Source organism: Myotis myotis, unplaced genomic scaffold (genome assembly GCF_014108235.1).
Source record: "Myotis myotis isolate mMyoMyo1 unplaced genomic scaffold, mMyoMyo1.p scaffold_m19_p_6, whole genome shotgun sequence".
Classification (NCBI taxonomy): domain Eukaryota; kingdom Metazoa; phylum Chordata; class Mammalia; order Chiroptera; family Vespertilionidae; genus Myotis; species Myotis myotis.
In genome coordinates, this window is record NW_023416368.1 from 1,152,638 (window position 1) to 1,168,264 (window position 15,627).

Here is a 15,627-nt window from a genome sequence, read left to right on the forward strand (position 1 = left end):
CAGGGCCTCGCTGGGCGGGGGACGGGGTGGCAGGCTGTCTGTCTGCTGTCCCTCCTGCCTCTGGCAGATGCTCAGACCTAGTGGGTACCCCTCATTGCGGATGCTGCTGACCTCAGTCCCAGGAACAGGCGCAGCTCGTCCGAAGGTTTGGGGGCTCATGGGTTCGTGGGCAGAAGAGAATGAGGAGGGAGGGCAGGAGGCAGCAAGAAACGGCTGGACCAGGTCAGGGCAGGGACACAGGCCAGGACCGGAGCTGAGGCAGGCCGCCAGGAGGGTTTGACCTGTGCACGTGGGCGGGGAGGGTAGGCAGACCAGGTGCACTGGGGACACGGACATGGGGTTTCTGGACCACCCAGGGGTCCAGGGGAGAGGAGGCAAGGGAGGAGGCTCTGTCTCAAGAGAGCCCAGACTTGGACTAGACTGGGGGGGGAGTGGGGGGGTAGGGGGGCTGGAGGGGCGAGGACGTGCAGCACAGACACCCTCAGACAGGCTGGGCTGACCTGAGCTCTCAGCTGTTTGGGGGTGACCCGCGCAGGCACTGGGTCCTCTCTCTCCTGCCCACCCCACCCCACCCCTCCAGCTGCCTGAGGCCCGGGCTGGGCTCCGGCTGATGAGGGAGGGTTTATGGCAGGAGGTGACACCGCGGGAGACTTGTCACTTGGGCACAGCCAGCACCATCTGCTCGGGCATCTGCCTGCCGAGGTGCCTGCTAATCACCTGGGGGCCAGACACAGGCCTGGGAACCTCCGTCCCCCTCCCCACCCACGACGGGGACAGGGCCGGCGGGGAGCAAATGGCGCAGCCCCCCCACACACCCCGCGCCGAGGCGGCAGCAGAGCCGCTCAGCAAACCTGTGCGGAGCGCCTGCCACGCTCCGCCTGCTCTCCGGCGGGACATCCGGGGGGAGGGCTGTGCGACCCTAACGATGCCACCCGGACAGACAGAGGGACAGCGCGGGGAGCCGAGGGGCCAGCGGGCAGAGCGAGGGGGGGAGGGGACCCAGGGGAGCCCCGGAGGTCCCGGAGCAGAAGCGGAGGGGAAGGAGGCGCAACCAAGCGGAGAGCCGCCCGGCCGCGCTTCCGGACCGTGTTGCGGACCGGGAGGGGGGATCCCCATCCGACGCCGGGGGGCCCTTGGCCATTTCCGGGCCGCTCACCCCTCACCCTCCACCCGATCTGCAGGCGCACATTCCTGCCGCCCCTGCTCGTGCGGGGGGCCGGCCGACCCGTGGGAAGGACCGGGGGCTGCTGCCGCCGTGTGCCGGGGGGCGGGGCACAGCTGGGCCGCATCTGCCGGGGCCGGGAGGGACCAAATGGGCCGGAGGCCGCCTTTCATCCCGCGCGGGGAGGGGCGGGGCGCCTGGAGGGTCCCGGGCCAATCCCCGACGTTCGCGGCGCGGAGGCCGAGGGTGGAGGTGATGCGGTGCGGTCCCGGGACCGCACGCCCCTGCCCACCTGCGGCTCAGGTGGCGGACGGAGCTCCCCGCCCCTGAACACGGCGGCCGGGACCGGCCCTCGTCCACCGGGCGCCGCCCCAGGGCCTGGGCGCGCGCCGGCCCGCGGGGAGGAAGCCGGGCGCGGGGCGGGGAAGCGCCAAGCGAGGAAGTTCGGGCGTCCCTGCGGGACCTTCGAGCCCGAGGCCGCTCCCAGAATCCGGTCACCGGGTCGAGGCGCACCCCCCCCGCGCGCCGGACCCGCCTGGGCGCCCCTTTAGGGCCGCCGGGACCGGGGGGCTGCCCGCCGAGAGCCGCCGGGAGGGGCGGGGCCGCCCGGGAGCGCGGAGGGCGGGGCCGCGGCGCCCGCTGCTCGGTTCCCAGACCCCCGCCGCGGCCCCACGTGGGCGCTGCAGGGTCCGGGGCCCATTCGCGCGAGGCCCCGCCCCGGGAGCCAGTGAGCGCGTGGCGAGGGCGTGGCCTCGCGGAAGGGCCGCCCCCGGGGCGGGGCCGGCCGGAGCCTTTAAGTGCGCGGGGCGCGGGCGGGGCGCCGCAGGACGCGCTGCGGGACCGGGCGCTCGGCGCGGAGAGCGGGCGGCGCGTACCGGGCGGCGCGCACCCCACGATGCTGAAGCGCTGCGGCCGCCGCCTGCTGCTGGCGCTGGCGGGGGCGCTGCTCGCCTGCCTGCTGGTGCTCACGGCCGATCCCCCGCCCCCCCCGCCGCCCGCCGAGCGCGGCCGGCGCGCGCTGCGCAGCTTGGCGGGCCCCGCGGGGGTGGCCCCGGCGCCGGGGCTGGAGGCGGCGGCGGCGCCCGGGGCGCTGGCCCGCGAGGTGCGCAGCCTGTCCGAGTACTTCAGCCGGCTGACCCGCGCGCGCAGGGACGCGGGCTCCCCGCCCGGGGGCGCCGCCCGGCCCGCCGACGCCCACCCGCGGCCGCAGGCGGAGCCGCTCGCGCCCCACGACGTCTTCATCGCCGTGAAGACCACCAAGAAGTTCCACCGCGCGCGCCTCGACCTGCTGCTGGAGACCTGGATCTCGCGCCACAAGGAGATGGTGAGCCCCGCGCCTGGGCGGGGGGTGGGGGGGCAGCCTTGCTCAGCGGGTGGCCGGGTCCGATGGGCGCAGGCTCCGTCTCTGTCCAGCCCCTTCCCGCCGTCCGCCTGGTGGGACCGTTCTCCCCGGACCGAGGTGGTCGGGGGCGGGGGGCGGTTCCCCCCGCGGCCAGGCTCCAGGGCTCAGGACGCCACGCACTGACCTACCCCAACTGCTAGTGCTCGGGCTGGTGCCCTGGGATGCTGCTGGCCCCCAGACATTGTGGTGCATTCCTAGGGCGTGACTGCCCCCAGCTTCTGCCGGGGGCATCCACCCTGGGCCCCACTTCCCTAGGGAGAAGGACTTTCCTTAGAGGTGGAACGGGGGGCGGGGGACCTCCTGGGCACAGGGCAGGTCTCCCCAAACGGGCGGTGCTACGGGATGGAGACAAGTCATTCCCGAGGGTGCCCGGACTGGGTGGCGTGGGGCCCTGGCCAGCACCTCCCTGAAGAAAGAGCCCTGTGTTGGGGGGTGCTGAGACCCCCTCCGCTGGGCCAGGGTTGAATGCTCCACCCTCGCTCTGCTGCCTGCATAGGCGGGGACAACCCCACTGTGGAAACCTCCCTCTGGGCGACAGAAGGCAGTTGGGTGGGGGCAGCGGGCAGGGGACTGGCGGCTGGGAGAGCCAGGACTGACTGGGCATATGGGGTGAGGGTGAGGGGTCCTTGGCTGGGGTGGGGCTCAGAGAAGACCCCTCATCTTCGTCCCCGCCTCGGCCCTCCAGGCCCAAGGCTGACCCTGGAGCCCAGCTTTGGGTCAGGGCTCTGCTGAGGTCATGATGAGGGCAAGGGGCCAGGGTCTTGTCTGGTCCCGGCCTTGGGGTGGCGGGGGTGGGGGGGCCGGGAAGCCCCTGGCCAGCTCCTGGGAACACAGCGTGTCTTCCCAGAGGCTCCGGCCGGCGGGAGGGGGCCGCGCGGCGCGGGTTTTGTTTGGCGGCTGGGCCGTTAGGATTCCCAGCGCGGGCGGCTCTCACGCCGGCCGCTTGGGCAAGGTAACAAAGCCTCTTTCTCAGCGAGAAAGGCCTCGGCCTCTTGTGTGCGGCTCTGCCTCCATGGGAACCGCCGGCGCTGGCCACTCAGGTTGCCTGGCGATGAGGGTCCCGGCCCCCCCATGGCTCTGACTGACAGTCCTGGCCCGCTGCGTCCCCGAGCCGCCCCTCCCCGCACCACCTCCTGCTGTGTGACCTCTGGCCCCCGCTCAGCCTCTCTGGGCCGCCACCAGCCCTCGCGCCTCCGGCGTGGACCTTGGGGGCTCTCTGCACCCCAGGGTCTCAGGTGCCAGTCCCAGCAGAGCTGAGGGATCTGGGGCCAGAGCCTCTCTGAGCCTCAGTCTCCTCGTCTCTGAAATGGGAAGCCTTCCTTCCAGGGCTTTGTTAGAGAGGCAGGCCGCTGGGAAACCGAGCCCAGCGGGCACTCAGAGGCGGGGGGTGGGGGGGCGCACTCCCACCCAGATGTGGGGCTGCTCTTCCATCCTGCAGCTGACCCCACCCAGGAAGGGCCCGACCTGCCCCCTGGCATCAGTTCCTGTGAGCAGCGGGTCCGCCTCTCCCGCCCCGGCTGGGTGATTCAGACCCTGGCCGAGGGGGAGAAGTCAGGGCTGCGTGGGGGAAACCCAGAGAGGCTGTTTGAGTCTGAGAGTGGGCAGCTGACCCACGTGACGGGCAGGGGGACTTCCTGGAGGAGGTGCCCTTTGAGCTAGATCGAGCGGAAATGCCCAGAAAGAGCCGTCCAAGCACCACAAGCACAAGCAAGGGGGGGGGGGGGGCGTGTTTGAGAAACGCCCAGCTATGGCAGTGACCGGGGTCCAGGCAGCAGGGCCTTGATGTCCAGGGTGAGGGGCTGGGCCTCTGGCCCACACGGTCTTCGCTCACTCCTCCCGGGAGTGGCCGGCGGCGGTGGCAGCAGCCACAATGGTGGGGGAGAGCCTGGCATCCTGTTTCTTTGAATCGCAGCTCCAGGAACAATGCCGCTTCCTGTGGGCCCCCCCTCGCCAGCCCTGCCGCCTGCTCTTCCTCCGCCTGCCCGTTGGCGGCGGGGAAGTGGGGAGGGGGCCCGGGATGTCTCGCCAGGTCCCTGGAAAGCAAGGCCGGCTGGACTGGCACCTCCTCTGCCCCAGGGTGTGCCGCAGGCCGGGGCCCCCCTCTCTGGCCTCCGTTTCCCGCCTGTACCGCGGGGAGGAATGGTGCCCACCTCCGAGGGCGCTTTGCTCCGGGCACATGAGCTCTGGCTCTGCCCGTTGTGTTGAGCGGGAAACTGCCTCTGAGCAGTGGGGGAGGCCCGTGCCCGTCCCTCTGCCGGCTGCTCTGATGTGGGGAGACGGGAGGCCCGTACCCCCCCAGCCCCACCCTCCAAGTGCTCTCTGAGCGCGGGCTGGCTCTCCCCACAAAGGTGACTTTAATCTCCGTAGCCTTGGGCTGGGTTTTTGGGGCACCAGCGAGCGCGGGAGAACAGGCCTCGCTTGATCTCATTAAGAAAGCATTTTCCTTTTCATCCAGCGGCAGGGGCGTCTGCACGGGCCGGCCCCAGCCTCCCACGGCATTCCTGGGCCGAGGTGCCGGGAGCGGGCGGGGGGCTGGTGCGTGTCTGTGCGTGCGGGCCGCCCCGGGGTGTCTGCCGGGCTCTGGGAGGGTTGTGTGTATGTGGAGAGGCTGTGGATGGAGCCAGCCGGCAAACCCCTTGGCGCTGAGCCTGTGTCCCAAGCTGGTGACCACGGGGGTCGGGTTAGGGGGGGAGGAGCCGGGCTGCCCAGGTGCAGGTGGGCTCCGGTCCCTGGGTGTGCGCTGTGGGCCAGGCCTGCACATGCTCGATCCTCCCCAGGACCCGTTGGCACACAGAAGGCAGCCGGGGCCTGGCGGGCATGGAGGTGGGGGGTCCCCTGCTGCCTGTGCTCCGAGCAGCGCCCCCGGGCCTCAGGCTGAGCGCTCAGCCAGGCTGGGTGCACCGGCGGCACGCGCTGGGCGGGCGGGCGGGCCGAGGACGGAACATTCCTCCGTGTGCCGACCAGCCCAGGCGGGCGCCGGCAGCTCCTGGCCCCGCCCCGTCGCCCCGCCCCCTCTGAGGCTCCATCCTGGCAGGGGCGGCCCTGCTGGCAGGTGAGCCCTTGATGTGGCTCGGGCCAGGCCTGTCTCCAGCCTGGGTTCCTGCCCCTGCAGCAGGAGCGGGTGAGGGGTGGTGGGGGCGCAGACCCGCAGGCTGGGGCGCGTGTGGCTTGCCGCCTCCTCCCTGGTAACCGTCTGTGTCTCCAGAGAAGGTGACCTGCCCTTGGGTCACACGGCCAGGGATGTGTGCCCGCCCCTCCCCCAGGCTTGAAGGCCCAGCCTGAGGACTGCACCCCTGCCCGCCGGACCTCGCGCCCAGCCCGGCCGGTTAACCAGGCCAGCTGTATGGTAATGGGCAGTGCGGCCACTCTCGCTTAACGCGGCTGAGTTAAGGCCGCCCCGCGCCCGCGGCCGGGACAGAGCTGGCGGACAATGCGGGTGACTCATCCTCCCGCCGGACCCTTTGTCCTTAGGACTTGGCAGCTGCCTGGCGGAGGCCTTTGTCCTCGACTGATCGAGACTTGGCTTCCCAAAGCCCAGCTCCTCCGCAGTCCCCCCCCCACGCCCTCCCCCAGGCGGGCGCTGTGTCAATAAGGGTGTGTGCCCGCCAGGTGCACTGGAGCCGGTTACCTGGCGGCTGGGCGGGGCGCCCCACCCGGCTCGTGCCTGCACAGCTGCCGGGTGACCTTGGGCCCAGCTGTCGACTTGGGGGTGGGGTGGGGTCTGCATAAACCCCAGCCCCCCTTCCACGCAGGCAGTGCATGGGGAAACGGAGGCCCGGAGAAGGGCGGGGAGCGGGCTTGCCGGCCGGGGTCACGGAGACCCCGCGTGCCCAGCCCTGCCCCTGCCGGGGTCGGGACACAGGGCGCCCGTTCAAGGCCCATTTCTCCTTCCAGACGTTCATTTTCACCGACGGGGAGGACGAGGCCCTGGCCCAGCGAGCGGGTGAGCCTGAACCTGGGGGCGAGGGGGCTCCACTCCCAGAGGAAATTGTCCCCCATCCTTCTCCCCTCCGAGAGGTCGCGGAGGCCGGGAGCAGTTTACTCAACTGGTTTGCTCAGTGCCCCGCCCCTCCACTCGCCCCCCAATTCTCATGCAGATGAGGCCCTTTCAGCTCCCTGGCCCCTTTGAGCAACAGGTGGCCGGTGCTGGGAAAAAGCCGCCTGAATGGGCAGGGGCGGGGCTGCCAGGGACAGGGCAGGGCTGGGGGAGGGGGAGGGCGGCGCGGGGCCTGGGTCCCGCATGGAGAGGGGCTGAGCGGGGAACCCATGCTGGCGCAGCTTGTAGGAGCCCGAGGCACCCGGGGACAGCCAGCCGCCTGCCCACCCTGCTCTGCTCCCGGGTGGTGCGACTTCGGGCTGGGCTGTCCCGGGAGCCTGCTCGCCCTGCACTGCAGCCCTCCCCTTGTCCACAGGCAACGTGATCAATACCAACTGCTCCGCCGCCCACAGCCGCCAGGCCCTGTCCTGCAAGATGGCGGTGGAGTATGACCACTTCATCGCCTCCGGGAGGAAGTGAGTGTGGGCCTCTGGCGGGGCCCCAGGCATCTCCCCCCGCCCCCCAGGCCTCACCCCTGGCAGCTCCCACCCCTGCACAGCCCGGACCCCTCAGCTCCCTGAGGGCCTGCCTCGCCCGCCCGCAGGTGGTTCTGCCACGTGGACGACGACAACTACGTGAACGTGTGGGCCCTGCTGCGCCTGCTGGCCGGCTACCCGCACACCCAGGACGTGTACATCGGCAAGCCCAGCCTGGACCGGCCCATCCAGGCCACCGAGAGGGTCAGCGAGAACAAGATGGTGAGCGGCCAGTCCGGACTCACCTGGGCTGGAGATGGGGAGGCGGGAGGCTGTGGGTCCCTGCAGTCCGGGTAGGGTCTCACCACCCCCCCCCACATCCTGCAGCGCCCTGTCCACTTCTGGTTTGCCACGGGCGGCGCTGGCTTCTGCATCAGCCGAGGGCTGGCCCTGAAGATGAGCCCGTGGGCCAGGTGAGTGCCTGGGGCACAGGCCAGGCTGCCCAGGTCCTGACCCCCCCCCCATGCGGGCCTGGTTTGGGTCATCGTCCCAGCAGCAGGTGTCCCCAACATCACGTGCACAGGCAGGTTGAATGGAGGTTCCCCCCCCTTCCTACCTCCTGCCAGCAGACACCAGGGTGCTAGCACCCAGGGCAGGGGCCGTGGGCCAGACCCCTTGTGGCAGCAGCAGCTCCGGACCGAGCAGGTGGGGGTGGGGCTCAGGGAGGGGGAGAGGCTGGCAGGCAGCCCCGGGACTTGTCCACCTCCTCCCCGAGCCCCGCCTCTTCGCTCCGCTCCCTGCGGCCTCTGCCTGGGGGTCCTTCCTCCCCTGGGCAGCAGCCCCCCCAGCTCACATGGCAGCCTTCCTCCCACAGCGGGGGCCACTTCGTGAGCACGGCCGAGCGCATCCGGCTGCCGGACGACTGCACGGTGGGCTACATCGTGGAGGCGCTGCTGGGCGTGCGGCTCATCCGCAGCGGCCTCTTCCACTCGCACCTGGAGAACCTGCAGCAGGTGCCCGCCTCGGAGCTGCACGAACAGGTGCGCCGTCCACAGAGGAGGGGCCGCGTCACGGGGTGGGGGGGCCAGGAAGGGCCCCTGCTGGCCGCCCCCCAGGCCCCAGGTCCCCCCAGCCCCTCTGTCCACTCTCCCCGAGGTTTGTCTTCAGCCCAACACCCTGGCTCCATGCCCTTCGGGCCTTGTCCTGCACGCGGGGTCTCCTCTCACTCACAGCACCTTGGCCCTCGTTCCTGGGTGCGCAGTGGGGGGGTATCGCCTTCCTTCTTGGCCCGAGACGAGCGGCAGGCAGGCTGTCTGCTTGTTGGAGCCACGTGGCCAGCCTGGGGCCAGGGCGGGGTGTCCCGTCCCCACCCGGCCCGACTCCGCCCTCTCTCCCCACCAGGTGACCCTGAGCTACGGCACATTCGAGAACAAGCGGAACTCGGTCCACATCAAGGGGCCCTTCTCCGTGGAGGCCGACCCTTCCCGGTGAGGGGACGGAGGCCGGGTGGGGAGACGGAGGCCTGGTGGGCGAGGCCGACCTGGAGGAGGTGGGCTGGACCGCCAGGTGCCCCCGGCCCCCCTCTAGGGCAGAGGGGGCCCCCACCCCACGCGGACCAGCCCCCCACTCTGTCCCCGCAGGTTCCGCTCCATCCACTGCCGCCTGTACCCCGACACTCCCTGGTGTCCCCGCACCGCCGTCTTCTAGCCGCCGCGGCTGAGACCCCGTCCCCGGGCGCCCCTGGTATCCAAAGGGCCTGGGGACCCCTGTTGGGCCGCCCTGGCCTTGGCATTGGAGGCTGCCAGGGCTGTGCCTCCGTGAGTGTACGTGCACCCGCCTGGGTCGCAGGCTGCTGGCAGCTCTGCTCTGCTCTGCTCTGCTCGGCCGGGGAGCGGGCACCGGGGCTCCGAGCCCAGGCCGGAGGGAGTGGTCCGGCAGCGGCCACTGTGCGGGCGGTTCTGTGTGGCCTGGGGGGGGGTTCTTTGGCAGAAGGGGGTCAGGGCTGCCCTGCCTGGCTGGCCCTGTGCCCGGGCACCTGTCTCGGAGCCCCCAGGACACCTGAGCCCTGGAAGGAAGCTGGGTTTTAGGGGTCAGTGGCCTGGTCCCCTCCTCCTCCCACTGAGCTCTGGCCCTGCCAGCAGCCCTGTGAAGCCCCGTGGCCGTGTGGCTGGGGGGACAGTGCCCCCCGCCCCGAGCCTCGGGGTCGGGGCCGCCGGGCCCCTCAGAGTCTTGCCTTTGTCTCCCCAGGTGGGGAGGCAGAGCTGAGCGTGTCTCCTCTCCCAAGCAGAGAGGAGTCGCCCACAGTGGGCGTGTCTGTACATACTGTGACAGTATTTTTTACTGTGCTGGTGTTTCGAAGGGGGGCGGGCTGTAAAAAGTGGGGTGTCCTTGTCTTGTTCTCGGGGAACGGGGGAGGGCGTTACTTTGTCGTTTCTGTGGATCAGAAAAAGCAGAAGCCAGGCCTGGGGTCATCTCTGTGGTCGAAGCTGGAAGCCTCTGAGTTGTATGTCCGGCCTCCTGACCTCCGATCAGCCCCCAGGGTGCACCTGGCCGGTGCTCTGTCTCCTGTTTTTCTTTCTGCAAAGACATAGCTAGGAAGGCGAACAATAAGGGAACGTTCTCAGGGAATCGCTGTGTGGTTGCTATGGTGACGTCCTTGCTGTGAATAAAGGTGCTCGGGCCGCGCTCTGGGGTCCTGTCTGTCTGCGGCGGCTCCAGGCCCCACTCGCCCTTCCCTTCGCGCTGGAAGCCAGGAGGCCAGGAGGCGAGGAGAGAAGGGACCCAATGGGGCCTGGCCGGGACCTCCCGACCTGCCTTCGCAGCTATCACAGACCCACAGCGGCCACCACCTGGCCTCATGCTGCGGAGGGGAGACAGGCTGGGAGCCGGTGATGCCCAGGGCCAGGCAGCTGGGTGGTGAAGGGCCCCAGACCCTGGCCTCCCGGTGCTGGTCGCTGAGCAGGCTGCATCCCAGTGCACCCCGACGGGACCCGGCTGGAGGGGCTGCTGTGGCGTAGGCTGGGGCATCCCCTGTGTGTGTCCCCCCCCCCCCAGCAGCCTGGGCAGCCCTCACTTCCTCTTCCTCCCCGACCTCCCTGGGGCTCCAGGTTCCTGCCTCCACTCTGCTCGGAGCTCAGCCTGAGCAACAAACACATCAGAAAGGAACTAGGGCCCACCCCCTCCCGGAACCACTGGGGGCAGAATGCCAGCCCGCCCCCACCAGCCACAGGCTCAGCCTCCGCTCCTCTGAGCTGGGCCGTGGGGGGGGGGGGGGGGCCCTCACAGCCCTGGCTGGTGGCTGCCCTGGCCTCCGGGCGCCTGGCAGGGGCCTGACCCCACCTTGCCATGGACAGGCCTGAGTCCGCATGGCGTGGCTTCCAGACGGCCAGTGGGAGGGAAGGCGTGTGACCCCTGTGGCCGCTGGGCACCCCGTGGGCACTTGGTGGGGGAGCAGCCACATCTTGTGGGATGTGAGGGGAAGTGACACAGCAGCTGCCGAGCGCGGGCTGAGGCCGCGGCCTCCTTCCTGCCCGGGTGAGTCAGACCAGGGCGCCTCTGGCAGCTGGCACCGTCGCCACAGAGCTGGCAGGGCCTGGGCACAGGTGTGGCAGATGCGGTCCTCATCGGAGACGAGGTCCCTCCCAGCTGTCCCCGTGGGGGTCTGGGCCTGGGGGGCGCACAGGGGAGCAGCCTGCGGCCCCGGCCCTCTGCCCTGCAGAGTGCGGAGCTGAGGGGAGAAGGGAACGTCTCCATCCGCAGGAGGGGCCTCCCCAGCAGGTGCCAGGGGGAAAAGAGCGGCTCTCGGCATACCCCACCCTCTGGGGGCACCATCGTCCCCAACCCACACACCCTGGGCCCAAGGTCCGTGTCCCCCGGCCCGGCCTGGCCTCTCCCAGGCTGCCGGCCAGTCCCGGGCTTCCAGGATAAAAATGCACCCTCTGTGCTGGGGCTGGTCACCTGGGCAGCAGGGCCAGGGCTGGGCAGGCTGAGGGGTGCAGCGCGGGCCCCTTCTGCTCAGTTGAAGTTTACCCCCCACTGGCCCTGGGGCTGGCTTCCCCAGGGGGGTCCGAGCTGGAGTGGAAAGGCACTGCCCAGCCTCAATGCTGAGGAGGGGCTCCAGCCCCAGCACAGCTGGGCACAAGTGGGGGCCCCTTCAGCTCAGCACCCCTGCAAAGCTGGGAGATGGGCAACACGGCGCCAGCCAGCAGCCAGCAAGGCCTCCCGCAGACCTGAGGCCGGACCCTGCTGGGCTGCACCAGGCCTGCCCACTCGGGACTGGGGAGCAGAGGGGATGTGGGTGGCCAGGGCGGCCTCAGCCCTCCGTCTGCCAGGCCGGCTGGCCCCCTGCTGCTGCCCGGGCCTGTCTGCCCGCCCCAGGCTGGCGGATGTCCTTGGGGCCGGAGCACATGGGTGCGTGGTAGGAAGCACCAGGCCCTGGGGGTGCCCAGATTATACGGTCACACAGAGCTAGCTCCCTGTGCGCCCAGCCCGGCCTCCAGGACACTCATGGACATCCCACTGCGGGCCTTTGGCGCCACCTGGTGGCCAGAGGTGGCTTCTCCGCCTTTCCCAGGACCCGGCCCTGTTCTAGGGGCACGGACCCGGGGCAGGGAGGACAAACCCTCCCCAGCCTGCAGCCCCGCGATTGCTCTGAAAAGCTCACGTCCTCCTAGCCTTTCGCCCAGTATTTGGTTTGTGTGTGTGGGTCATGCCCAGAGGCAGCGGTCATTCCAGCCACTGCCCTGGCCCTGCCCCTGGCTCAGGCAGGGCTGGCTGCCCCATCTCCATGGCCCATCCCAGCCGGATCCCTGTTCCTGCTCTGCGTGGTGCCCACGGCCGAACCCCCACCGGCAGCTTCCTGGACGTGCAGCGCGAGGGCCGCCCCAGCCCATCGGGGTCCCTGACAGTCTGTCCCCAAGCCTAGCCCTGGTCTCCTCCGAGGACGCTGCCCAGACCTTGCCCACGACCTAAGGCCCAGCCGCCCCTCCTCTCTGTCCAGCTGCCTCCCTTCGATTTCCTGACCCCACTGGCTCCCTGACCCCTCACCGTTCGAGTCCTCCTCTGCCTGAAATCCCAGGTCAGGTCATGCCCTCGAACTCACCTTCCCTCCCTTGGCCTCTCCCTTCCACCTCCTCTGGGCCAAGCCTCTGGCCTGAACTGTTTCTCCCAGACCTCCACCTGCTCAGCACCCACACCTGGGCATCTGGAGGCAGAGGCTCACCCTAACCCTAACCTTAAACCCTAACCCTAACCTTAAACCCTAACCCTAACCTTAAACCCTAACCCCTAACCCCTAACCCCTAACCCCTAACCTGGGCAGCTCCAGGCAGAGGCTCACCCTAACCCCCTAACCCTAACCTTAACCCTAACCTTAACCACCTAACACTAACCCCTTAACCGCCTAACATTAACCCCCTAACCCTAACCTTAAATCCTAACACTAACCCTAACCCCTAACCTGGGCAGCTTCAAGCAAAGGCTCCCCCTAACCCTCCCCCTAACTCCCTAAACCTAAACTTAACCCTAACCCTAATACTAACCCTAACCTTAACCCCCTAACACTAACCCTTAACACTAACCCCATTACCCTAACCCTAACATCCTAACCTAATCCCCTAACACTAACCCCCTAACACTAACAATAATCCCCTACCCCTAATCCTAACACCATAACCCTAACTGATAGGGTTAAGGTTAGGGTTAGGATAGGGTGAGGGTGAGGGTTAGGGTTAGGGTTAAGGATAATGTTAGGGTTAAGTTAGGGCTAGGGTTATGGGTAGGGTTAGGGTTGGTACTAGAGCTAGGGTTAGAGTTAGGGATAAGGATAGGGTTAGGATTATGGATTAGGGTGTGGTTAGGGTAATGGTTAGGTTAAGGATAGGGTTATGTTTAAGGTTAAGGTTAAGGATAGGGTTAGATAGTGTTAGCATAGGGTTAAGGATAGTATCAGGGTTAGGGTTAGGATTAAGCATATGGATAGGGTTAGGGTTAAGTATAAGGTTCAGATTAGCATTAGGGCTAAGGTTAGGGTTAGGGTTAGCATTAAGCATAGGGATAGGGTTAGGGTTAGGGTTTGGTTTAATCATAGGGACAGGGTTAGACTTAGGGTTAGGATTATGATTAGGGTTAGGGTTAGCAATAAGCCTAGGGATAAGTTTAAGGTTAGTGGTAGCGTTAAGAATTGAGTTAGGATTAGGGTTAAGCATAGGGTTAGTGCTAAGGTTAGGGTTAGGGTTAGTGCTAGGGTTAGGGTTAGCGTTAGGGTTAGCATTAAGCATAGGGTTAGGGCTAGGGTTAGCATTAAGCATAGGGATAGTGTTAGGGTTAGGGTTAGGGTTAGCATTAAGCATAGGGCTAGGGTTAGGTTTAGGGTTAGGGTTAGGGATAGGGTTAGGGTTAGGGATAGAGTTAGGGTTAGGGATAGAGTTAGGGTTAGGTTTAGGGTTAGGGATAGGGTTAGGGTTAGGGATATGGCTAGGGTTAGGGTTAGGGATAGGGATAGGGTTAGGGATAGGGTTAGGGTTAGGGATAGGATTAGGGTTAGGGATAGGGTTAGGGTTAGGGTTAGGGTTAGGTATAGGATTAGGGTTAGGGATAGGGTTAGGGTTAGGGTTAGGGTTAGGGTTAGGGTTAGGGTTAGGTATAGGGTTAAGGTTAGGGTGAGCATTAAGCACAGGGATAGGGTTAGGGTTAGGGTTAGCGTTTGCATTAAGCACAGGGATAGGGTTAGGGTTAGGGTTAGCATTAAGCATAGGGATAGGGTTAGGGTTAGGGATAGGGTTATGGTTAGGGTTTTCATTACGCTTAGGGATAGGGTTAGGGTTAGGGTTAGGGTTTGCATTAAGCTTAAGGTTAGGGTTAGGGTTAGGGTAGGGTTAGGGATAGGGTTAGGGTTAGGGTTAGGGATAGGATTAGGGTTAGGGTTAGGGTTAGGGTTAGGGATAGGGTTAGGGTTAGGGTTAGGTTTGGGGATAGGATTAGGGATAGGATTACGGTTAGGTATAGGGTTAAGGTTAGGGTGAGCATTAAGCACAGGGATAGGGTTAGGGTTAGGGTTAGCATTAAGCATAGGGATAGGGTTAGGGTTAGGGTTAGGGTTAGGGTTAGGGTTAGGGTTAGGGATAGGGTTACGGTTAGGGTTAGGATTAGGGATAGGATAGGGTTAGGGTTAGGGTTAGGGTTAGGGTTAGGGATAGGGTTAGGGTTAGGGTTAGGGATAGGGTTAGGTTTAGGGATAGGGATAGGGTTAGGGTTAGGGATAGGGTTAGGGTTAGGGTTAGGGTTAGGGTTAGGGATAGGGATAGGGTTAGGGTTAGGGATAGGGTTAGGGATAGGGTTAGGGTTAGGGATAGGGTTAGGGTTAGGGTTAGGGATAGGGATAGGGTTAGGGTTAGGGATAGGGTTAGGGTTAGTTTTAGGTTTAGGGATAGGGATAGGGATAGGGTTAGGGATAGGGTTAGGGATAGGGATAGGGATAGGGTTAGGGATAGGGATAGGGTTAGGGATAGGGTTAGGGTTAGGGATAGGGATAGGGTAAGGGTTAGGGATAGGGGTTAGGGATAGGGATAGGGTTAGGGTTAGGGATAGGGTTAGGGTTAGGTTAGGGTTAGGGTTAGGGATAGGGATAGGGTTAGGGTGTTAGGGATAGGGTTAGGGTTAGGGATAGGGTTAGGGTTAGGGTTAGGGATAGGGATAGGGTTAGGGTTAGGGATAGGGTTAGGGTTAGGTTTAGGTTTGGGATAGGGATAGGGTTAGGGATAGGGATAGGGTTAGGGTTAGGGATAGGGTTAGGGTTAGGGTTAGGGATAGGGTTAGGGTTAGGGATAGGGTTAGGGTTAGGGTTAGGGTTAGGGATAGGGTTAGGGTTAGGGATAGGGTTAGGGTTAGGGTTAGTTTTAGGTTTAGGGATAGGGATTGGGTTAGGGATAGGGATAGGGTTAGGGTTAGGGAATAGGGTTAGGGTTAGGGTTAGGGATAGGGTTAGGGTTAGGGATAGGGTTAGGGTTAGGGAGGGATAGGATAGGTTAGGGTTAGGGATAGGGTTAGGGTTAGGGCTAGGGTTAGGGTTAGGTTAGGTTTCGGGATAGGGATAGGGTTAGGGTTAGGGTTAGGGATAGGGATAGGGTTAGGGATAGGGATAGGGTTATGGATAGGGTTAGGGTTAGGGATAGGGATAGGTTTAGGGTTAGGGATAAGGTTAGGGATAGGGATAGGGTTAGGGTTAGGGACACTCAGGAACATCCCACAGCAGCTTTTACTATTTTGCTCTAAGAACCTCTAGCTCCCTCAGTTGTATGTGGGTCCCTGTGAGCGGAGTCTCAGAGAATCATAATGTTGCTTCCCAGCTGGGCGGGGGCAGCCTTGTGCCCCTGAGGTGAGCTCTGTGACGCCTGCAGGATGGCACTCTGGTCAGGGCACTGTCCTGGGAAGCACTGGGTTTCCGACTTGGTGCCCAGAAGGAGCAGGAGCTGGAGCGGCTCAGGAAAGCTCCTCTCAGGGACCCGTTACCCCCCCCCCCCCCCCGGTGCTACAGGACCTCCGCACAGCACCT

General features: G+C 65.7%; 1 protein-coding gene across 1 annotated transcript; it reads left to right on the forward strand.

Annotated features, from left to right (window-relative positions):
• Positions 1 to 1,979: 1,979 nt before the first annotated feature.
• LFNG (LFNG O-fucosylpeptide 3-beta-N-acetylglucosaminyltransferase) lies at positions 1,980 to 9,762 on the forward strand. The gene is made up of 8 exons (XM_036314399.1): positions 1,980 to 2,486; positions 6,459 to 6,507; positions 6,977 to 7,076; positions 7,205 to 7,358; positions 7,464 to 7,549; positions 7,951 to 8,116; positions 8,478 to 8,563; positions 8,717 to 9,762. The coding sequence occupies exons 1-8, from the start codon at positions 2,058 to 2,060 to the stop codon at positions 8,781 to 8,783; spliced, it is 1,137 nt and encodes a 378-aa protein (XP_036170292.1). The 5' UTR covers positions 1,980 to 2,057; the 3' UTR covers positions 8,784 to 9,762.
• The last annotated feature ends 5,865 nt before the right edge of the window (positions 9,763 to 15,627 follow it).